Source organism: Silurus aristotelis (assembly GCF_946808225.1).
Source record: "Silurus aristotelis genome assembly, chromosome: 2".
Taxonomy (NCBI): domain Eukaryota; kingdom Metazoa; phylum Chordata; class Actinopteri; order Siluriformes; family Siluridae; genus Silurus; species Silurus aristotelis.
In genome coordinates this window covers 22,245,421-22,266,450 of record NC_139575.1, presented here as the reverse complement: position 1 = coordinate 22,266,450, position 21,030 = coordinate 22,245,421, and the positions used below count along the sequence as shown (strand labels likewise).

General features: G+C 36.6%; 2 protein-coding genes across 3 annotated transcripts in view; both read left to right on the top strand.

Moving 5' to 3' along the window:
- Nucleotides 1-9,670, top strand: part of LOC310720410 (protein FAM3C) — a 12,777-nt gene extending 3,107 nt beyond the window's left edge. The window contains exons 3-11 of one of the 2 annotated variants that reach the window (XM_083530963.1): nucleotides 3,381-3,447; nucleotides 3,548-5,333; nucleotides 5,414-5,503; nucleotides 5,604-5,831; nucleotides 7,275-7,333; nucleotides 7,453-7,503; nucleotides 7,598-7,673; nucleotides 7,788-7,914; nucleotides 9,389-9,670. In XM_083530963.1, the coding sequence (XP_083387089.1) occupies nucleotides 5,665-5,831; nucleotides 7,275-7,333; nucleotides 7,453-7,503; nucleotides 7,598-7,673; nucleotides 7,788-7,914; nucleotides 9,389-9,475 (567 nt within the window). In that variant the 5' untranslated portion in view covers nucleotides 3,381-3,447; nucleotides 3,548-5,333; nucleotides 5,414-5,503; nucleotides 5,604-5,664 and the 3' untranslated portion in view covers nucleotides 9,476-9,670. Of the gene's footprint in view, nucleotides 1-3,380; nucleotides 3,448-3,547; nucleotides 5,334-5,413; nucleotides 5,832-7,274; nucleotides 7,334-7,452; nucleotides 7,504-7,597; nucleotides 7,674-7,787; nucleotides 7,915-9,388 lie in introns of both variants that reach the window. The other variant, XM_083530962.1, reaches the window with a different exon arrangement.
- A 6,930-nt stretch (nucleotides 9,671-16,600) lies between these two features.
- Nucleotides 16,601-17,641, top strand: LOC310720472 (uncharacterized protein). Its single transcript, XM_083531045.1, has 2 exons — nucleotides 16,601-17,425; nucleotides 17,557-17,641. Exon 1 carries the CDS (start codon nucleotides 17,017-17,019, stop codon nucleotides 17,335-17,337), a length of 321 nt encoding a protein of 106 aa, XP_083387171.1. The 5' UTR covers nucleotides 16,601-17,016; the 3' UTR covers nucleotides 17,338-17,425; nucleotides 17,557-17,641.
- Nucleotides 17,642-21,030: the final 3,389 nt, after the last annotated feature.

Below are 21,030 nucleotides of genomic sequence, written 5' to 3'. Positions count from 1 at the left end.
ATTTGTGATAGAAGAGTATCTGCAAGAATGAAAGGGAAAGTTTATAGGACTGTGGTGAGACCTGCGATGTTGTATGGATTAGAGACAGTGGCATTGAGTAAAAGACAGGAGGTGGAGCTGGAGGTAGCAGAGCTGAAGATGTTGAGTTTTTCGTTGGGAGTGACGAGGATGGACAAGATTAGAAATGAGTTTATTAAAGGGACAGCACATGTAGGATGTTGTGGTGACAAGGTGAGGGAGGCGAGATTGAGATGGTTTGGACATGTGCAGAGAAGGGACATGAATTATATTGGTAGAAAAATGCTGAAGATGGAGCCACCAGGTAGGAGGAAAAGAGGAAGGCCAAGGAGGAGGTTCATGGATGTGGTGAGGGAAGACATGCAGGTAGTTGGTGTAAAAGAGGCAGATATAGAGGACAGGGTGGTATGGAGACGGATGATCCGCTGTGGCGACCCCTAATGGGAGCAGCCGAAAGAAGAAGAAGAAGAAGTATTAATGTATCAAATTAAAGAAAAAACACTAAAGGAGAAGGTGTGTCCAAACTTTTGACTGGTACTAGCGTGTGTGCGCACGTGCGTGTGTTATTTAGAATACAACATAGGTGACATCAAATGTTTAGACTGAGAAAATGTATCAGTTCAAGGGAAAAATAATTTGATTTTAAATTTCATGGCATCACACTCAAGAAAGTTGGGACAAGGCCATGTTTACCACTGTGTGGCATCCTCTCTACTTTTTATAACAGTCTGCAAACGTCTGGGGACTGAGGAGACAAGTTGCTCAAGTTTAGGAATAGGAATGTTGTCCCATTCTTGTTTAATACACGCTTCTAGTTGCTTAACTGTCTTAGGTCTTCTTTGTCGCATCTTCCTCTTTATGATGCGCCAAATGTTTTCTATGGGTGAAAGATCTGGACTGCAGGTTGGCCATTTCAGTACCCGGATCCTTCTTCTACGCAGCCATGATGTTGTAATTGATGCAGTATGTGGTCTGGCATTGTCATGTAGAAAAACGCCCTTCCCTGAAAGAGACGACGTCTGGATGGGAGCATATGCTGTTCTAGAACTTGGATATACCTTTCAGCATTAATGGTGCCTTTCCAGATGTGTAAGCTGCCCATGCCACACGCACTCATGCAACTCCATACCATCAGAGATGTAGGCTTCTGAACTGAGCGCTGATAACAACTTGGGTTGTCCTTATCCTCTTTAGTCCGGATGACATGGCGTCCCAGTTTTCCAAAAAGAACTTCAAATTTAGATTTGTCTGACCACAGAACAGTTTTCCACTTTGCCACAGTCCATTTTAAATGAGCCTTGACCCAGAGAAAACGCCTGTGCTTCTGGATCATGTTTAGATATGGCTTCTTTTTTTAGCTATAGAGTTTTAGCCGGCAACGGTGAATGGCACAGTGGATTGTGTTCACCGACAATGTTTTCTGGAAGTATTCCTGAGCCCATGTTGTGATTTCCATTACAGTAGCATTCCTGTATGTGATGCAATGTTACTCTGCTCATCTTGACTTTTGAGAGACACTGCAACTCCGAGAGGCTCTTTTTATACCCAATAATGTTGCCAATTGACCTAATAAGTTGCAAATTGGTCCTCCAGCTGTTCCTTATATGTACATTTAACTTTTCTGCCTCTAATTGCTACCTGTCCCAACTTTTTTGGAATGTGATGCTCTTATGAAATCCAAAATGAGGCAATATTTGGCATGACATTTAAAAATGTCTCACTTTTAACATTTGATATGTTATCTATATTCTATTGTGAATAAAATATAAGTTTCTGAGATTTGTAAATTATTGCATTCTTTTTTTTATTCACAATTTGTACAGTGTCCCAACTTTTTTGTGTATTTTTTCGGAACTTTTTTATGGAAATATATATATTAGGGGTATAACGGTACACATATTTAAAAAAAAAAAACATTGTTAAAATCTGAGGAACGTATAAAGTGGCGGACTGCAAGTTAGTTTAGTCTCCGCCTCGCCTCGCACAAAAAAATATATATATTTATTTTTTATTTTTAGAATAGCACAACAATGCCAGAGGTATAAATAAGAATCTAGAGTTGGTGTAGTGGCACTGTCCCACTATTCCCTTACCAGAAATAATATTTGTTTGCGTATGTATGAAAACGTTAAAGAATCCATTTCACTAGCGATAGCCAATAACCAGGAAGTGTCTAGCGGCTCAGTCTAGCACTATGGATTCAATATTCAATATGTTTTATTTGTCACAAACATAGTTATATGCAGGAAACAACTTGCAGTGAAATGAAAAGTTGAAAAAAATAAACATCTTGAATCTTGCATCCATAGTGCTAGTGTTAGTCGTACTTCCTGGTTGGGCCAAGAAAAACTGAGGTACGTACCGAAACCGTGAATCCTGTGTACCGTTACACCTTTATGGTATACAGTATCTTACAAAAATGAGTTCATCACCTTACATTTCAGCAACCATTTTAGTATATCTTCTCGAGGGACAATACAATAGAAATGAAACTTGGTATATTTTAAAGTAGTCAGTGTGCAGTTTGTATAGCAGGACAGATTTACTGTCCTCTAAAAATAACTCAACACACAGTCATTGTTGTCTAAATAACTGCCAACAAAAGTAAGTACACCCTAAATAATAACAGCTGTACATGTGATTACAATTCTCTTTGGATGTTTAACATGGCATCTCATGGCAAAGACTCTCTGAGGATTTGAGAATTAGAATTGTTGTTCTCCCCAAAGATGGCCGAGGCTATATGAAGATCAGTAACACCCTAAAATTGAGTTACAGTACAGTGGGCAGGGTCATACTCGGAACAGGTCTCGCAAGGTTCGATCAAAGAAGTTGAGTTCTCGTGTTGTACGTCAGGTGCAGAAGTCTCTATTGCTTTAGGGTAGAGACCTGCACGGGACGGATTTGTCAGTCCCGCTCCCACGAAAAATAGGTTATTTTCTCCCACTCCCGCCCACAATTTTTAAGTTTTGTCCCACTCTTGCACGCAAAAGCCCGCAGGTAGTAAGTAGTTTTATTTTCAATGCACTGACTGCTTCTTCCTACTTCTTACTTAGGGTGTACTCACTTTGGTTGCCAGCTATTTTGACAATGATAGCTGTATGTTGAGTTATTTTCAGAGGACACTGCTACTGCTATATAAACTGCACATTGACTCCTCTACAATATAAGCTTCATTTCTATAGTATTGTCCATTACAAAAATGGTTGCTGAAATTTGAGGGGTGTATTCGCTTTTGTGAGATACTGTATATATATGCCCTAAAATAGTTGGCTCTATTTATGCATACTGAAATAACGGCTGTATTTTTGCATGTTAAACCTGTATGTACTACTTGTTAACTGATCTTTTTAAAATGGCAGTGATGCCACATACAGGTATTCTGTGTTGAGGCAGATGGAGGAGCAGAGACAGGAGGAATCTGATGAGGTACACATTTACACTGTTTTACTGATTCAGATCAGGAGGAACTAAAGAGATAGTTCTGCTCCGCATGCTAATTCTATGTCTCTGTGTTTATTTCTCTCAGGAGCTTTTGGAGTGAAACCAGGCATGGGGTGTTTTATTATTTTTTATTATTATTATTATTTTTGAGATTTTCTTCATAAACAGTTTGTCCTTTTCAGCCGTGGCTTCCTTGTGTCCTTAGTTTTAATGCCAAAACTATTATAGACTTCAAAAGGTCATATGGTTCTGGTAAACTGTAAACTCTGTAGCTGTAAATGGTAAGATGATTTATTAAGTCTGTCGTCAGAATCCATTCTAAAGCAACCGTAACATTAGAATCTATTACTATTACTTTTATTGTTGTTATGATGATGATGATGATGATGATGATGATATTACAGGAAACTAAAGCCCACTTTTTTGATGTTACTTTAAGGATTTGGATTGAGCAAAGCTCAAAAACAATTTAACTTGAACCTAATGTTTTCTACAGGTGGAAAGTTCAGGAATAAAAAATGTGTCACTGATAAATAGTCAAAATGTAACTGTATATCTTTAAAGATCTCTAATATTTGAATAGTTGAATCATGTTTAAAATGATCCCTGGCTGCAAAAGCTTTGCGAACTCCTGCTGCTCAGTATAATCACAATAATAAATTGGCTTGATCACATTATTATTTCTTTGTTTATTACCTCAGATTTTTAAGGAAGCTAATGCTGAAGGTTTTTCTTTCTTTATTCTTTATTGTGTGTTGTGTATTTACTATTCTTTTGCATTGTTCTGTCTCTGTTCACAATCAAGATTTGTGGACATTGTCTTATCAGGTGTCTTTATTTGGGGTTTTTGCACAAACTTGCTTTAGGTAAAGATTTTGCATTTCTGTCACTTTTGCTAACTGTGAAAACAGGCTGCTCTATGTCTTTGCTCCTCCAGTATTCTTATCCTTTAATATTAATTGTTAATTGAGATCCTGTATGGTTAGATAACTTACATATGGTTCTTTCTGTATTACTTTTGTCATTGTGTTTGTTTTATTATGTTTTACTAAGAATGTGAGTGTAGATTTAATGATGCTAGAATTGTATTGACTGATGTGCTATTGCTATAGATTGTATTAAATTGTTTGATATGTACATCTAAAACACTGAAAACTTTTATGACTTGAATATCAAATGTATAAACTCAGTAATGGCTGAGAATACTCAAGATTAAAGTTATTTGAAACCACATTGTTTATTTAAATGTTTAGTTAATCCAGTCTAATTAAATACAACTACTGTAATAAATGATGGTTGTTTATATACCGAGGCGGAGCCGCCGGGAGCGTTGCCACCTCACAGCTCCAGGGTCCTGGATACAATTCTGTTTGTAGGGTTTTTTCACATGCTGTTCCTGTGTTTCCATAGGTTTCATTTGGTTTCCTCCCACCTCCCAGAACAGTTTTAGCAGATGGATTGGCTAAGATATATTACCCCTAGGTTTCATTTAATGTGTGTGAATCAGAATAGGGATTTCCAGCCACTGCATCCCTGGTCAGGATAAAGCAGTTCCTTCAAGTGGATGAAAATGTTTGTATAGTACATAGATTGAAATATTAAATGATACAATATGTGAATGCAATTTAAATAACTAGACGAATGGCTATAAATTTGGCAGTTGGATCTCATGGACATGAAAAGACTCAAAACAAACAGTGGAGAAAAAGACCTGTTTGAGTTCAGGGTGTGTAACTTTTATGGTAGCTCCTGGTCTTATTGGTTTCTTACACTCAGACTTGTTGAAACGGCTCAATTCTGCCGGAAGCCCAGGTTCCTGAAATATGATATTTTTAAAGTAGTATTGAAGAGACCCAAGATGAAATATCAAGGTAAGGATCCTGTAACTTCTCTGGTTACTCAAGCTTTTGCTGCAGAAGCTTGTCGAAATCACCTTTTTGTATGTTTTTAGATTTGGCTTTTGCTGTCACTTTTGTAGTCATCATGGTCTTAGTATGGGACTTCTTTTATAAGGACACATTTGTTCAAGTGGAAGTGAAATGTTCGTATGTCACACACATCACACTTTTGGCTTATTGATTATTTTACAGAGATATTTTACAGTGTTTTCTTTCCCCTCTAAAACCTGCCTTTTCATTCAGGTGTGCACAAAATCGAAACTTCTCTTGGTGAGCTCTCTTGTAATGTAGCTCCCTGGTTTCCATGCGTAATGCCAGTGTGTTTGCATGTCGCTTTAACAATGTTTTGTTTGAGCTTCATCCAGGCTGCTGTCCGCATGACCACCAGTGCCCTGCAGACCACTTCCCCTTTTTTCTGCGCAGTGGGGCTGGCAGTATTGTCGGGCCAAAGATCTGCTTTAACAACCAGATGTATGTATTACGATTTTATGTTCCTTAATGGCATGTGCTGTATGCTTGTAATTTATATCTATAATTAAGTGCAAAAGAATAAAATGATAATTTATCTTCTACCTAAGTTTAAGTAACAGATATGTATGCTATGATATTGACAATGATTTCAAATGTGACAGTTCCCTGTAAAAAAAAATAATTCCACTACCCTTAAGTAGACAATGAATATCAATATGGCTCGTTTGCCCAAATTTCCTTTCAGTAACTGCTTGTGTATCTGGTGAACATCTTTTGGATAGATTATGGTTTCATGCTCTACCCCACATCACTATTTTTGCCATACCAGCAGGTCCACCCAGTGTCGTGTTAACTTCTCTCTTTTGAAACATCAAATTTTGGCATATCAGAATGCCATTTATTTTACCTGCTCCTTTTGAATTGACACTCCAGAAATTAAATTCACTATATTTTATGGCATGATGTATTAAGTGTTTAAATATTGTCTAAAAAACAAAATGATCTAAAAACACTGATAAATATTCACCTTATTGTTTGTGCAGCAGTTACAAATAGGTGTTGTTTCAGATGTCTATACTTTGCTGAGATTTACATTTGACATTCTAAATAGAAATTTGAAACTGGAATTATGGAATCTGGGCTTTGAATCATCCATTTAAAAACACAAACCTTGTTTTTTTTTTTCGTTTTTTTTTTTTTAAAGCCATTATAGTATTTGCCCTGTGCTCTCCCTTATTGTCCTGTTGGATCATATATTTTTCACCCTAAATGCAGATGTCCAGCTGACTGGAACCATTTCTGCAACAATTTACATATATTTGGTTCAATCCATTATATTTTCCATTTCCATAAAATCCTTTTTCTTACAAGGGCTTTCTTAGAACTGATTTCTTTCTGGTCATAGACACTGGATGTGTGAAGAGCTGATGATATTTCATCCAGTGAGCTCTGTATCCACATTAGTGTGGTGGCTGGACATTTCTTTGAGAATTCTTCTTCTTGCCTAAATACTCAATTCAGCCTTGGTTGTGCCTGGATTTCACAGTGCAAAGGCTCAAAGCTTTGCCTATGCATTTATAACCTTCACTTGCCTTTTTTTTTTTCTCCTAACAACTTCATCTCACAGTTTCGTGGGCAGTTACTTGCTCATGCTCTGCTGTTTAAGCTGCAAGACTTCCTAAAGTCAGTCATATTTATCGCACAGGCATTGGGCAAGTGGGTTTAAAATGAACACAGGTTTACCTTTTTCAACATATGTATGACTAGAGTTTAATTTGAAAAGGTTTTTCACTAAATTAGATTGCTAAAAGAAAAGCAGTGAATATACTGATCAATAATAATTTATTTATAACAAACAAAATACAGGTACATATAACACACAGAATGGTCAAGGATACAAACATATGCAATTAGCTATATGTCAATTTTTGTATTGTTCTCCAGTATCATGTCAGGAGCACAAAACAATGTTGGTTTGGGAGTGAACTTCGCAATAGTGGATGGTGAGTTTATAGATGTGAGCTTGATGATATGTGTAAGAGGTGCTTGTTGAATAATAAGAATATTTACTTAGGTATAATAATTATCATCATCATTTAAGCATTGTCTGTTTTTTTTGCAGGTGAAACTGGGAACATATTGAAGAGTGATTATTTTAAGATCCACTCTGATGGTATGTTTGCTGTGTCTACATGTTCTTGAAAAAATGTAGAATACCACAATAATAATTAGTACACATTGTTTTATTACTGTCACTACTGTTGCAGAATTGCTTGACTTTCTAAAGACAGTAAAAGAAGGAAATATAGTTTTAGTAGCCTCATATGAAGACCCTGCAGCACAGTGAGTATTACACTAAACACAGCCCACTACATTCAGATGCACAATAACACACGAGTTGATGTGCTTTTTAGCAATATGATCCTTGTGGTTATGTCGCCTCGCTCTGTGCTGCAGGTTGACAGATAAAGTCAGAGAGCTGTTTGCTGGAATGGGCAGCAGTATGGTCCACTCTGTGAAGTACAGGGACAGCTGGGTGTTTGCAGGGGAATGGAGACTAATTTGGGAGAGTCCATTTGAGAAGGTGTGACCCTTCTAGGATCAAATGTTTGGGGCATTTTTGTAACTCAGTACAGGGTTATTTTTGCTTATAGGAAGTAAAATGGTTTTTATTTCATTTTGTATTTAGTTTATTATTATAGTTTTTTTTTAAATACATTTTATAAACACACTATATGGAAAAGGTTTGTGGAAAATCTGTGATCCCACCCCACATTAAGCCCATTTTCAGTTCTTAAATCCTCCACTCTTCTGAGAACAGGTTCCAGATTTTGGAGTGTGTTTGTGTAGATTTGCCACAAGGGTGTTAAATTCAGGTTCTGATGAAACTTAAGGATACCTGAGGTGCATGCAGCATTGCAGTTCATTCCAAAGGGTTGAGGTCAGAGCTCTGTAGCAGGGCACTCAAGATCTTCCACTCCAGCCCGTGTAAACCATATCGTTATGGAGCCGTCTTGTTGTACAGGAGCATTTGGGTCTCCTAGATCATGTGAAGTTATGTTTTTTTTTTTTATATATGTGCCTCAAACTTTGTAGTAACAGTTTTGAAAATAAATCAGGGTGGAAAAATCAAGAGTTCCAATAATTTTCTCCATATGGTGTAGTTTCCCTTAAATTTTTATCTTTTGAACATCATTCATTTTTTATTTGCATATGGTTTTAGTTTTAGGTTCTAATATCTATATATATGGTAACACACTTTATATTTGTAAATGTGTTTTTGTAAGGTAGGATAAATGATAAAAAAAAAAATTTAAAAAAACAACACAAGACGACAAATTATCTTATATCAAGCTACAAAAATCACTCAGTAGTGATTTAATAGAGACCGCATGCAGTATTAAACAAATACCTTAAAATACTGAAACTGGAAAAATTACAGCTAGTTTTTATTTGACATACATATTTCATATACATATTTAGATTATGTATTTATTTCAATGTATTTAATAACATTTTTTATTTTTTGTGTTTATTCCTATTGCAGGTGGACAATTTTTCCTTTTTTTTTCATATATATATATATATATATATATATATATATATATATATATATATATATATATATATATATATATATAAAATTATTTTTTTTTTATTATTTTTTTTTTTTCATTTTTTTTTTTTTCATTTTTAACTATAATAAGTTAGATTTGGTAATGTTCTGCAGTGATCTTATACTCATAATGAAAGCGAATACACTGACAGCGTTTAGAGGCTGTGTAGTGTTTTGCTTTGAGCAGAAATGGGAATGAGATATTAACAGAATTCACATGAGATTACTGTGCATGCTGTTAAAATTGCCCGTGTGCACTGCCCGAAGGTGTTGGCAGTGTAGGAAGCATATTTACAACACGCTGGGCAAATTAATTATTGGACTGGTTATAATTTACTGATTAAAACATGTCGTTTCTTAAGACAAATGTTTTACAGATGGTGAGTAATGTGTGTTTAAAAGTTTATCCCAAAAAGTCTAAAGTCTTTCTTTAAACGTGCAGCTCATCGTGAATGATAAGAAGACGAATGCATATGGCGATTGGCCAGAGATGGTGGAGCTCAGTGGCTGCTTTCCCAGAAAGGTTTGATCAGCACTAAATGAGCCTGCTGCACCAGCCACCTGGAGACCATTAAAGCACAAAATATTACAACTGTGGGATGTAAATAATGACATTTTTAACGGTTATAAAATGTTCACATATGGATGCCTGTATGTATTAGCTATACATTGGCCTTCATTTAGTTCTTGATTTGTATCAGAAATAAACCCAAACAAAAACACAGTCCTGAGGCCATTGCTATCTTATTATTTTTTTTTGCTCAAATTTTTTTTCAAATTCTAAAGAGCTCTTATTCTTTTTTTCCCATACTATCATGAAAGTACAGTCATGATTTAGTGCTGCTTTTGGGTGTGTATTTTTTTTGTTTCCTGCAACTGCAGAATGAACCCTTAAACCTTAAATTCTGCAAGCAATCTAGACCAGTATCATTCATCCAGCACACACACACACACACACACACACACACACACACTACCTCTGCAAGTTTCTTTTCAGTACACTTTACTTCTGTCCTTTTTTTTGTTGTCAACTTTTACTTTAATTCTTGTAAAAAAAAAAAAAAAAGTATTTTGGAAAAGACTGAAAAGGCGAATACATAACCACCATTACAATAATGTCATTTGCATTAATGTAATGTGAGATACTTATTGTGATAAAAGCTTCCATTATGAGAAGAAAATGATCTGGAGAAAACCGCCATTCGTATATAAACATTTACTGCATCACGGATTACGCCCGGGGCAATTCACAAATTTCTGTAAAAAAAATAATAATAATAAATAAAAAATCTGAAACTTTTCCAAAATCCATTTGAGAAGTTGGAGTGATGCTGCTGTTCTCTGTCCCATATGTTATCCAACAGCAGATTATAGCCTTCAGCACCTGTGCTCAACCTGTGACCAAGTGATGCCATTTATTTGTTTTTATATTAAATATTCACGAATAAGTGTAAGACGGAATCTGCATAAAGAGCTCATCTCTCTGTCAGAAATACACAGCATAATGTACAGGTTCTAATCAGGTATTATATAATCACTCTTTTTCAGACTACTTCTTAGTTTTTGATTTAGACTGATCCGTTGTGAGATAGATGGAAGCATTTGGACCAAAATCACCTGCTGTTGCAGTGGACAGATGAGGGTTATTATGAAAAGCTCATTCAGCTAAAAAACAAAAAAAAAATCCCATGAAGGCCTCCAGGAGCTACTGGGAGTCCCCCTGGAGAACTGCGCATCACTCACAAAAGGTGCTAAACAGCCTAAATATGCAAAAGAACAGCCCAAAAAAAAAACCCTCATTGGTACAGTGCCTTGCGAAAGTATTCGGCCCCCTTGAACTTTGCGACCTACAGCTGTAAGTCGCTTGGGGTATGTCTCTATCAGTTTTGCACATCGAGACACTAAAATCTTTGCCCATTCCTCCTTGCGAAACAGCTCGAGCTCAGTGAGGTTGGATGGAGAGCATTTGTGAACAGCAGTTTTCAGTTCTTTCCACAGATTCTCGATTGGATTCAGGTCTGGACTTTGACTTGGCCATTCTAACACCTGGATATGTTTATTTGTGAACCATTCCATTGTAGATTTTGCTTTATGTTTTGGATCATTGTCTTGTTGGAAGACAAATCTCCGTCCCAGTCTCAGGTCTTTTACAGACTCTATCAGGTTTTCTTTCAGAATGGTCCTGTATTTGGCTCCATCCATCTTTCCATCAATTTTAACCAATTTTAACCATCTTCCCTGTCCCTGCTGAAGAAAAGCAGGCCCAAACCATGATGCTGCCACCATCATGTTTGACAGTGGGGATGGTGTGTTCAGGGTGATGAGCTGTGTTGCTTTTACGCCAAACATAACGTTTTGCATTGTTGCCAAAAAGTGCGATTTTGGTTTCATCTGACCAGAGCACCTTCTTCCACATGTTTGGTGTGTCTCCCAGGTGGGTTGTGTCAAACTTTAAACGACACTTTTTATGGATATCTTTAAGTAAGGGCTTTCTTCTTGCCACTCTTCCATAAAGGCCAGATTTGTGCAGTATATGACTGATTGTTGTCCTATGGACAGAGTCTCCCACCTCAGCTGTAGATCTCTGCAGTTCATCCAGAGTGATCATGGGCCTCATGGCTGCATCTCTGACCAGTCTTTTCCTTGTATGAGCTGAAAGTTTAAAGTTTGGGAAATTTTTGTATCCAAATCCGGCTTTAAACTTCTCCACAACAGTATCTCGGACCTGCCTGGTGTGTTCCTTGTTCTTCATGATGCTCTCTGCGCTTTAAACGGACCTCTGAGACTATCACAGTGCAGGTGCATTTATACGGAGACTTGATTACACACAGGTGGATTCTATTTATCATCATTAGTCATTTAGGTCAGCATTGGATCATTCAGAGATTCTCACTGAACTTCTGGAGAGAGTTTGCTGCACTGAAAGTAAAGGGGCTAAATAATTTTGCACGCCCAATTTTTCAGTTTTTTATTTGTTAAAAAAGTTTGAAATATCCAATAAATTTCGTTCCACTTCATGATTGTGTCCCACTTGTTGTTAATTCTTCACAAAAAATTACAGTTTCATATCCTTATGTTTGAAGCCTGAAATGTGGCAAAAGGTCGCAAAGTTCAAGGGGGCCGAATACTTTCGCAAGGCACTGTACCATCTTTCATTAATGCTGTTCATTTCTAAAACTTCGGGCTGTAAACAGAACTTTTAAAACTGTCAGTTACTTTTGGAGACCGTTGCCACACATTTGCTAAACATACCTGTTGCAATCTGCTCCAAATGGTGATAGAAGTTAAAGATTTTTCAAACTTAGTTTAGATTAGAAGAACTTGAATTCTGCTCTCTTTTTCCGCTAATGTCATGAAAGCACAGGATCCAGTAGCATTTCTTGGCTGTTGTTGGCCTCTAGGAGTTTTTTGTTACATGATTGGCTTCCTGCAACTGCAGATAGACACCTCCTAAACCCCCAATTCCACAAGATTGCCACACAGTTGCTAAACATACCTGTTGCAACATACTCAAGATGGGGGGGGGGGGGTGGGGGGGCTCATCCATTTTAGAATCGATTATTATTCCCTAAAATAAACCTGTGTTAGTGATAATGCATAATTCTAATGCAAATTTTCTATTCCACATATCAGAAGAACATGAATAACAGTAAGTGTGTATGACCTACAGTGAAAGGAAAACGTTAACATCTTTTCTCGCAGTTGGACCAACCCATTTTCTTCAACCGGAAGACAGCACTGAAGTAACCGCTTTAAGATCGACTAGACAATGTCTTTCATCAGATTCTGATGATGCGAAGTTCTCTTACTAGAGGGCAGTTGTGAAACTCTTGCACTGGATCTGGATCTGCCTGTGTGCTTTTATCTGATTCTTCTGAGGCTGATGAAAGTGTGGTTGTGAAGTCGTTGCAGAGGTAAAGCCTGCCTGAGCTGCACGGGTTTCTTGAGGCGTTTCCCCTCTCAGGAGCTGCTTAGAAGCTTCATACCTTGTAACAGTCATTCTACATGTATCCATTGTAGCAGGACAGACATGGTTTTTGAAAATCCTTAACAGGTTCCTTTTTTTTTTTTTTTTTACTTTGTATTTTTGACCTGTTCAATTTTGGTGTCAGTCACACTGATATCATTTAGAGATTGTGAGGTCCTGTAAGGGATGTTTATTTATGCAGATCAATTTAATTTATTCATGCGTTTAGTAAATAAGAAAACACTATGGATGAAAGGTTTAGACATCTGAGCATTAAACAAATATGTAGCTCTTCCTCAAACTGACAAAGTAAAGTTTGAAGCACACAAACCTCTTAGAAAAAGATTGTACTCCAGCCCCCATCACCCAATATCAGTACCTGACCTGACTAATGCTCTTGTTGATGAATAGGAATTCATCTCCACAGACATGTTTTAAAATCTTTTGATAAGTCTAAAGTTTCCTACAGCATAGAGAACACTAAATCAGGAATTGGAAATGAGTACATATGGTTGTGTTGATCAGATGTTGATCAGACACTTCTGGAACATCTGTTCCTGTCACTAACTTCTTTTTATAGCAAGATCTTCTGCTTTAAATAGTGTGAATTTTGTATTAAGGAGCTCTTACTAAATTGTGTCAAATAATGAATTGTCTATGTTTTGCTTTAAGCTGAATCTTGCTTAGTCTCAGTCTAGATGCTTTTGGCCGCACTCCTCACATTCACCAGAAACTGAACTGGACATTTGCTCAACAATAGTCTCCTCTCTTAATGTTAGTTTAGTATACACAGGGAATGTTCTACAACTATTTTCTTTTGTTAGTAAGGCATGTCAGAGAGACATAACTATGAAAACTATATATATATATATATATATATATATATATATATATATATATATATATATATATATATATATATATATATATATATATATATATATATACACAGTACAGACCAAAAGTTTGGACACACCTTCTCATTCAAAGAGTTTTCTTTATTTTCATGACTATGAAAATTGTAGAGTCACACTGAAGGCATCAAGGGCTATTTGACCAAGAAGGAGAGTGATGGGGTGCTGCGCCAGATGACCTGGCCTCCACAGTCACCGGACCTGAACCCAATCGAGATGGTTTAGGGGTGAGCTGTACCGCAGAGTGAAGGCAAAAGGGCCAACAAGTGCCAAGCATCTCTCGGGGAACTCCTTCAAGACTGTTGGAAGACCATTTCAGGTGACTACCTCTTGAAGCTCATCAAGAGAATGCCAAGAGTGTGCAAAGCAGTAATCAAAGCAAAAGGTTGAGACATGAGACAAATATATATATATATATATATATATATATATATATATATATATATATATATATATATATATATATATATATATACATATATTTGTCTCATGTCCATGTCATTTTCACTCACATATACTAACAACCATTGAAGATTAATAACTGACAAATGAGATTTGACAGATATGTTCCTCACGAGTATATTCATGGATGATGGATAAGATGTGCCTGTTTGTTGAATATGTTTGAAACACAGGAATGCCTGTTATACAGTTGAAAAGGTTTCCAAGACCTGCACCTTGAAACATTTTTTAATGTTTTTAGAAATCTGAAAGAAGTCATTAGTGCTTTGGATTTCTGAGCATTTAAACCTATTAACAGTAACAACGATTACAACACTGGTCTCCAGTAACTGATCAATGAATGAATAGGGTATCAACACTGCTCTGGTTGTTAACTAAATATAAGAACTAAGAAATAAGTTAAGTGGATCTTATCTTTAGAATATTAAATATTAAATGTAAAACACACACACACACACACACACACACACACACACACACACACACACACACACACACACTCACACATTTACCCAAATGGGGTCTAACAGATGTAAACAATTTCATTTTTTAATTTATTTAATTTAATTTAATCAATTTAATTTGTGCCAATTTATTAATAATTATAATTATACATAATAATACATATATTAAAATGTGTATTGCATTAATTTTGTTTATTTATTTTTTATTTTATTTTTTTTGTTTTTGTTTTTTTATTAAATATTATGTCATATATTATTTAACCAAGCAGGCATTTTATTTAAAATTGTTTTAAAAATGTCAAATGTTTAAATCTTTATCACAAATGTTAATAACAGTAAACTACATTAATAAAAAAAAAAAAAAAAAGACAAGGAATTTTATTCATTTTGTGTACCTTTACACCCTATTTCCATGAAAATAATAAGGTTATTGCCCTGTGTGCCTTTATTAGAATTATTGTTATAGCTCTGAATATTTACTCTTAAATAAAGCCCCTATACCAGCACATGGACACTTTAAGGAAAAATCACACTGGATTACTTTAATCTGTACTTCTGTCAATATCTGTCATACACATATTCATCCCCTTCTGTGCAATTTGTGTATATATACAGTATATATACAGTATATATAAAGTATATATATATATATATATATATATATATATATATATATATATATATATATATATATATATATATATATATATATATATATATATATATCCATTTTCTATTGTGTGTATATATTTATATATATTTATTTTATTATTATATTATTCCTAACATTAATTTCATACTTTTTAGCTACACTTATACTTTATATTTATTCTTTTATTTATTTATTTTTTATTCTTATATTATTCTATATATCCTATTTCAATTTTTTTATGTTTACATTGTAAAAAACCATTTCACTATATGTTGTACTCTGTATGAATGTGTGACAAATAAAATTTGAATTTAAATTTCAATAGGTTTCAACTGTGAAGTCTGCATTTACTATTGAAAAATATAAGCCAACATGAATTTCAGAGAATCATCTGTGGAAGAAAAGCAAGCCATTTTGAAACTAAGGAAAGAAAATACAATAAACAATACAACAATTGGACTGTCTTGAAAAATAAACCACTGCTGTACATGCAGCATGACATGAAATCTGTGAAGAATTTGACAGAGCGCAGGACTATAGAGGTATCACAATTCACTGTTCGAAGATGACTTCAAGAACAAAATTATAAAGGTCATATCGAAAGTTGCAAACTATTCACCATACCTCTACAAAAAGTTATGGGGAAAAAAAAAGATTGTTGGCTAATAATCCAAAATTCATTCATTTATTCATTTTCTCCCGCTTATCCGTAATTCGGGTCGCGGGGGCAGCAGTCTAAGCAGGCCCCCGCCTTCGACTGCTGCCCAATCCTCACAGCACCGTCCCTTACGGTCCCTCCTGCAGGTGGTGAGCCCACGGGAAGATAATCCAAAATATCTATTCAATTGATGTAGCTCATGACAGTAAGAGCAGGAAGGATTCAGAAATCTACAGAAACATTATGTCTGCCAATTTACAGAAAACGGCATCCAATCTAATTTGGAGGAACTACATCATGCAGCAAAACAATGAGCCAAAACACAAAAAAAGGACTCAAATAGAGGGAAAAAGGTTTTAGATTGGCTATGTCAATCACCAGACCTTAACTAATTGCAGTAGGAGTAGAGCAGCATTTCAAGAGACTTTAGGGGAAAATTTTAAAACAAACAACTGAAAGAATTTACGCCTGTAAAAGCACAAGCAAAAAGCAATATGCATAAGTTTAGTGATGGCAGTGGGTTGTAAGCTTGATGCAGTTATTACAGTTTTTCTCAAATGCTAAAACACAAAAGCCAATCCTCTAAACCAAATGACCAGTTGTCTAAACACATTTACTAAATCTAGCCATAATTTTCCAATATCATAAACACATTTCACATGAAGACACAATTCACAAAACACAATCCTCCGTTCTCATAAATCTTAACACATTTTTTTTTTTGCTAAAACACAAGTTGCAAAAGAACTCTGCTCATATTTTCAAATGAAAGCTCATGTGATGCAAAATGCTTGCCACAGTCAGCAATATTTGAACACAATGAACACACCTGGCGTCATTCATTACACACAACGACTCAAAATTGGAGACACTTGTTGCTAATGCTGTGACCACATGTTCAAAAGCAAGTTCAGAGTGCACAGTTTGCTGAAGATTCCAAACAAACACAATGGATGAAGGCAGAGTCAGGGGAAGAGGAATTCGAGTCAGAGGAGGGAGAAGAGCTGGCCATGGAAGAAGAGGAGCAGGCCAACGAGGAAGCGGAGTTCAAATCAGTGGAGGAAGAGGAGCAGGCCAACAAGGAAGAGGAGTTCGATTCAGAGGAGGAAGAGGAGCAGGCCAACGAGGAAGAGGAGTTCAAATCAGAGGAGGAAGAGGAGCAGGCCAACAAGGGAGAGGAGAAGGTCCAGGAGGGAGAGCAAGACAACCTCGCACCATCATTACGGACGAGATGCGAGCAACAGTCAATGACCATGTCATTGTCCATGGCATGACAATGGCTGAAGCAGGACTACGAGTCCGTCCAAACCTGAGTAGGTTCACCGTGGCCACCATTATCAGGGCATTCAGACAACACAACAGGTATTGTACTCTATTGCTTTCTTTGTCACAATACAATTTTACAAGCCTGTGAAAGTAGTCTATTGGTTTCAAATCAGTTGTTACTGTATTGTAAAACTGACAACACATGTTTCTTTCTTTAGTGTTGAAAGAATGCCACATAGAGGTGGGAGGGTTGCCATATTTACAGCGGCACAAGAAACCCTCATTGTGGATATGGTTCATGAGAACAACCTCATTAGACTCCGGAAGATCAGAGACAAAGTCATTGCCGATAATGTCAACTTTGAGAGCATTGATGATGTCAGCTTGGCCACAATAGACCGAGTTCTCCGGCGCCAAAAGATGCGGATGAAACAGGTCTATAGGGTTCCCTTTGAGCGCAACTCTGCGTGACACAAAGACCTACGTTACGAGTATGTGCAAGTAAGTATACATCAATGTTCACAGTACAGTTAGTGGACATACTGTGTTGCTCAGTGGCCTACATTACTTCTGGACAATACTGTGCTACCTGATTGACTGTTGTTCTGAACACCTGTGCACTTTCACATTTTCACAGAGGATATTACAGTTGGACACGATGGCCAGACCTCATGAGTACCTCTTCCTGTTTGGAGGGGCTTGTCCACCGGCATGCTGTCCTTGGGTCTTACAACACCCACCGTCTCCTCACATTCCTAGAGGAGCTAAAAGACATCCTCCTGGATCGCCAACAACACCATCCTGGGACCGCACATCAAATTTATGTGATCATTTGGGACAATGTCACTTCCACAAAACAAACCAAATCAGTGAGTGGTTCACCACCAACAGTAACCACTTTTTAAACATCTGCCACCCTACTCCCCTTTCCTGAACCCTATAGAGGAGTTCTTCTCATCATGGAGATGGAAGGTTTATGACAGACAACCATACACTAGAGAGAACCTCCTAAGGGCAATGGAGCTGGCCTGTGTTGACATTCCAGTGGAGGCCTTCCAAGGATGGATTTGCCATTCCAGGGCGTTTTTCCCACGGTGCCTGGCAATAGACAATATAGCCTGCGATGTGGATGAGGTGATGTGGCCCGATGCAGCTCAGCGTCATGATGCCGCACAGTGATTGTGGTGTGAATAAAGTAAATAAAAAAACTTCACACCCTGATCATGTTTTTAAGAGTACGGTTGTGTGCAATAGATTCTGTTTTTGCATTGAGTTGTGTTACAGTAGTGTACATGCAGAATTTACTATAGATTTATACTCTTCATATGAAACTCTCAAATCTAAATGCCTAATCCTCTGCAGAGATCTAAGAACATCCATTACTGTAAAGTTTCAAAAATATGCATTGGCAGTTATAAAACAAAGAACCTTCTAACAAATTGAGCATTGTGTTTTCAATTGTTTTGCTGTAGTGTGTAATGATGTGTATAGTGTTTACATTTTTGAAAGCTTCGAGCCGCTCTTTTGGTGTGAAAGTTTGAGTTTTGAAGTGAGAAGGTGTGGTTGTGTTTATGTAGCTTTAGAAGAGTGTTGTGTTTAGACATTGGGGAACATGGAGGAAACGTTTGTGAAATGTGTTTTAGCATTTGAGAAAAACTGTAAAAGCAATTGATATTCAACCAAATATAAAAACTTTAAGACTTTCTGGTTCTATCTGTTTACCTCAGAATTGCATAGTCTGCCTCCTACATTGTTTTTTTTTTATTTAACACGAGTTTATAAACTACAAGAAAAAATGACCTTGCTGTTTTAATATTTTCATAGGTGATGATGTGTTTGTTTAAGCATATTCTGTTTGACTTGAACACAGAAGCCACAGCGCTGCTTTGCATAGCACTTTGATGTGAACTTTATTTGTACTGTACATATAAAGTTTACAGAGTACACAATGCATAGACAAGAGGGTTTATTTTAGAACCTGCTACAAGATCCACAAGGATACAAATCTTTAACTTTTTCGTTAATCCATCAGTTTCCCATGATGCATTGCATCCATATATTGGTAGCTCAAAACAGCTTTTACAAAACAAAGAAAAGATAGTTTACAATATTCCAATGCATAACTAGCAAATAAATGGACATTTGCTTATTTTTAGATTTGAAATTGACCAGTGCAACAGACTTGTTAGAGTAGAATTGATCTTGGCAATTAAGACAAAATGAAACAACAGCGGTTGGCAAAAAAAGAACTTTGATAGTCGAGATGATAAAAGAAGACAGAAGTACAGTAATCCCCCGTTTATTGGTAAACGGACGCCACCCTGAAAAAATGATTTTATTTATACAGTATTGTACTGTATTAACATTTTACTCCATTTCATAATAAATAATTATATTTTTATTAATATATTTAATTATTTTAACATATGCAATTCTGCGATAAACAGGGGGCGCAAGATTCGAACCGCTGTAAAGCGGGGGATTACTGTACAAAGAAATACAGCTCAAGGTGAAGACAGAAGTGATGAAGGCTAAGGTTGGGGGAAAAAAAACTGGACTTTAATAAAGGACGAAATTACTTGAATCAGTTGGTACAGCAGGGAGACCAAGTGGGGACGCATTTGCTGCAGGTTCATTCAATGAACATACACTCGAAAATATTCTGACTACGGAGTCAGATAAAGAGTGTGTTGAGAAGGTTAATGCAGTACTTTGAGAAAATGAAGGAAATGACAGAGAGAGGGTTAGATGATGTGGATACATTGAATCAAGAACTGGGGGATTAGCAAGGATAAAGTGAGAACAGCTATGAAGAGGATAAAAAATGAAATGGGGGTTGGTCTACATGGCATCCCAATGGATGGATGGAGATGTTTAGGAAAACTGTACTTGTGCTGATTTTTAAGAATAAGGGCTATGTTCAGATTTCTGTTAACTCCAGAGGCATAAAACTAAACATAATGACCAAAACAGAACTCCATGCAGATATAGGACCAAAAAGTGGACTCTAGGCTGAGAGGAGATGATGGATGAGCAGCAAGGAAAAAAAAAAGGAGCACTACAGATGTGATGTTTGCTTTGACAATGTGAATGGAGATGTACAGATTGTATAAGTTTGTAGATTTGGAAAAAAAAGATGTGTTGTGGCACTATATGAAGAAATCAGAAGTATGTGGCAGAAATGTATATGAGGGTAGTGCAGGATACATATGAGGACAATGTGACAGCACTGAGGTGTGCGGTAGGAATAACAGACTCGCTCAAGCTGGAGGTGGTGATGGACTGGTTGACGGATGAGTTCAGACAGGGGTCTTTGAGGACTTTGATGTCGTTGTAATCTGTAGTGAGAGTAGGAAACAGGATAATATTAGCCAGGAGAGGAGGTCAACTGTCCATAATAATAGAGAGTGTGGTTGAGAAGTGCAGAAGAGAGTGTAGACAGTGTAGAGTGGGTAGAGAAGAATGGCAGGGTTGATTTATGAAAGGAGAACTTTTACAAGACGGCAGTGAGACCGGTTATGTTTTATAGTTTTGAGGCATTGGCACTGACAAAAGGAGAATGAGCTGGACGGGGCAGAGGTAAAGATGCTTTCATTTTTACTAGGAGTAATCGGGATAGACAGGATCAGATGTTAATACATAAGAAGAAAAGCCCAGGTAGGAGAGTTTGGAAACCAAGTAAGAGAAGAAAGATTGAGATG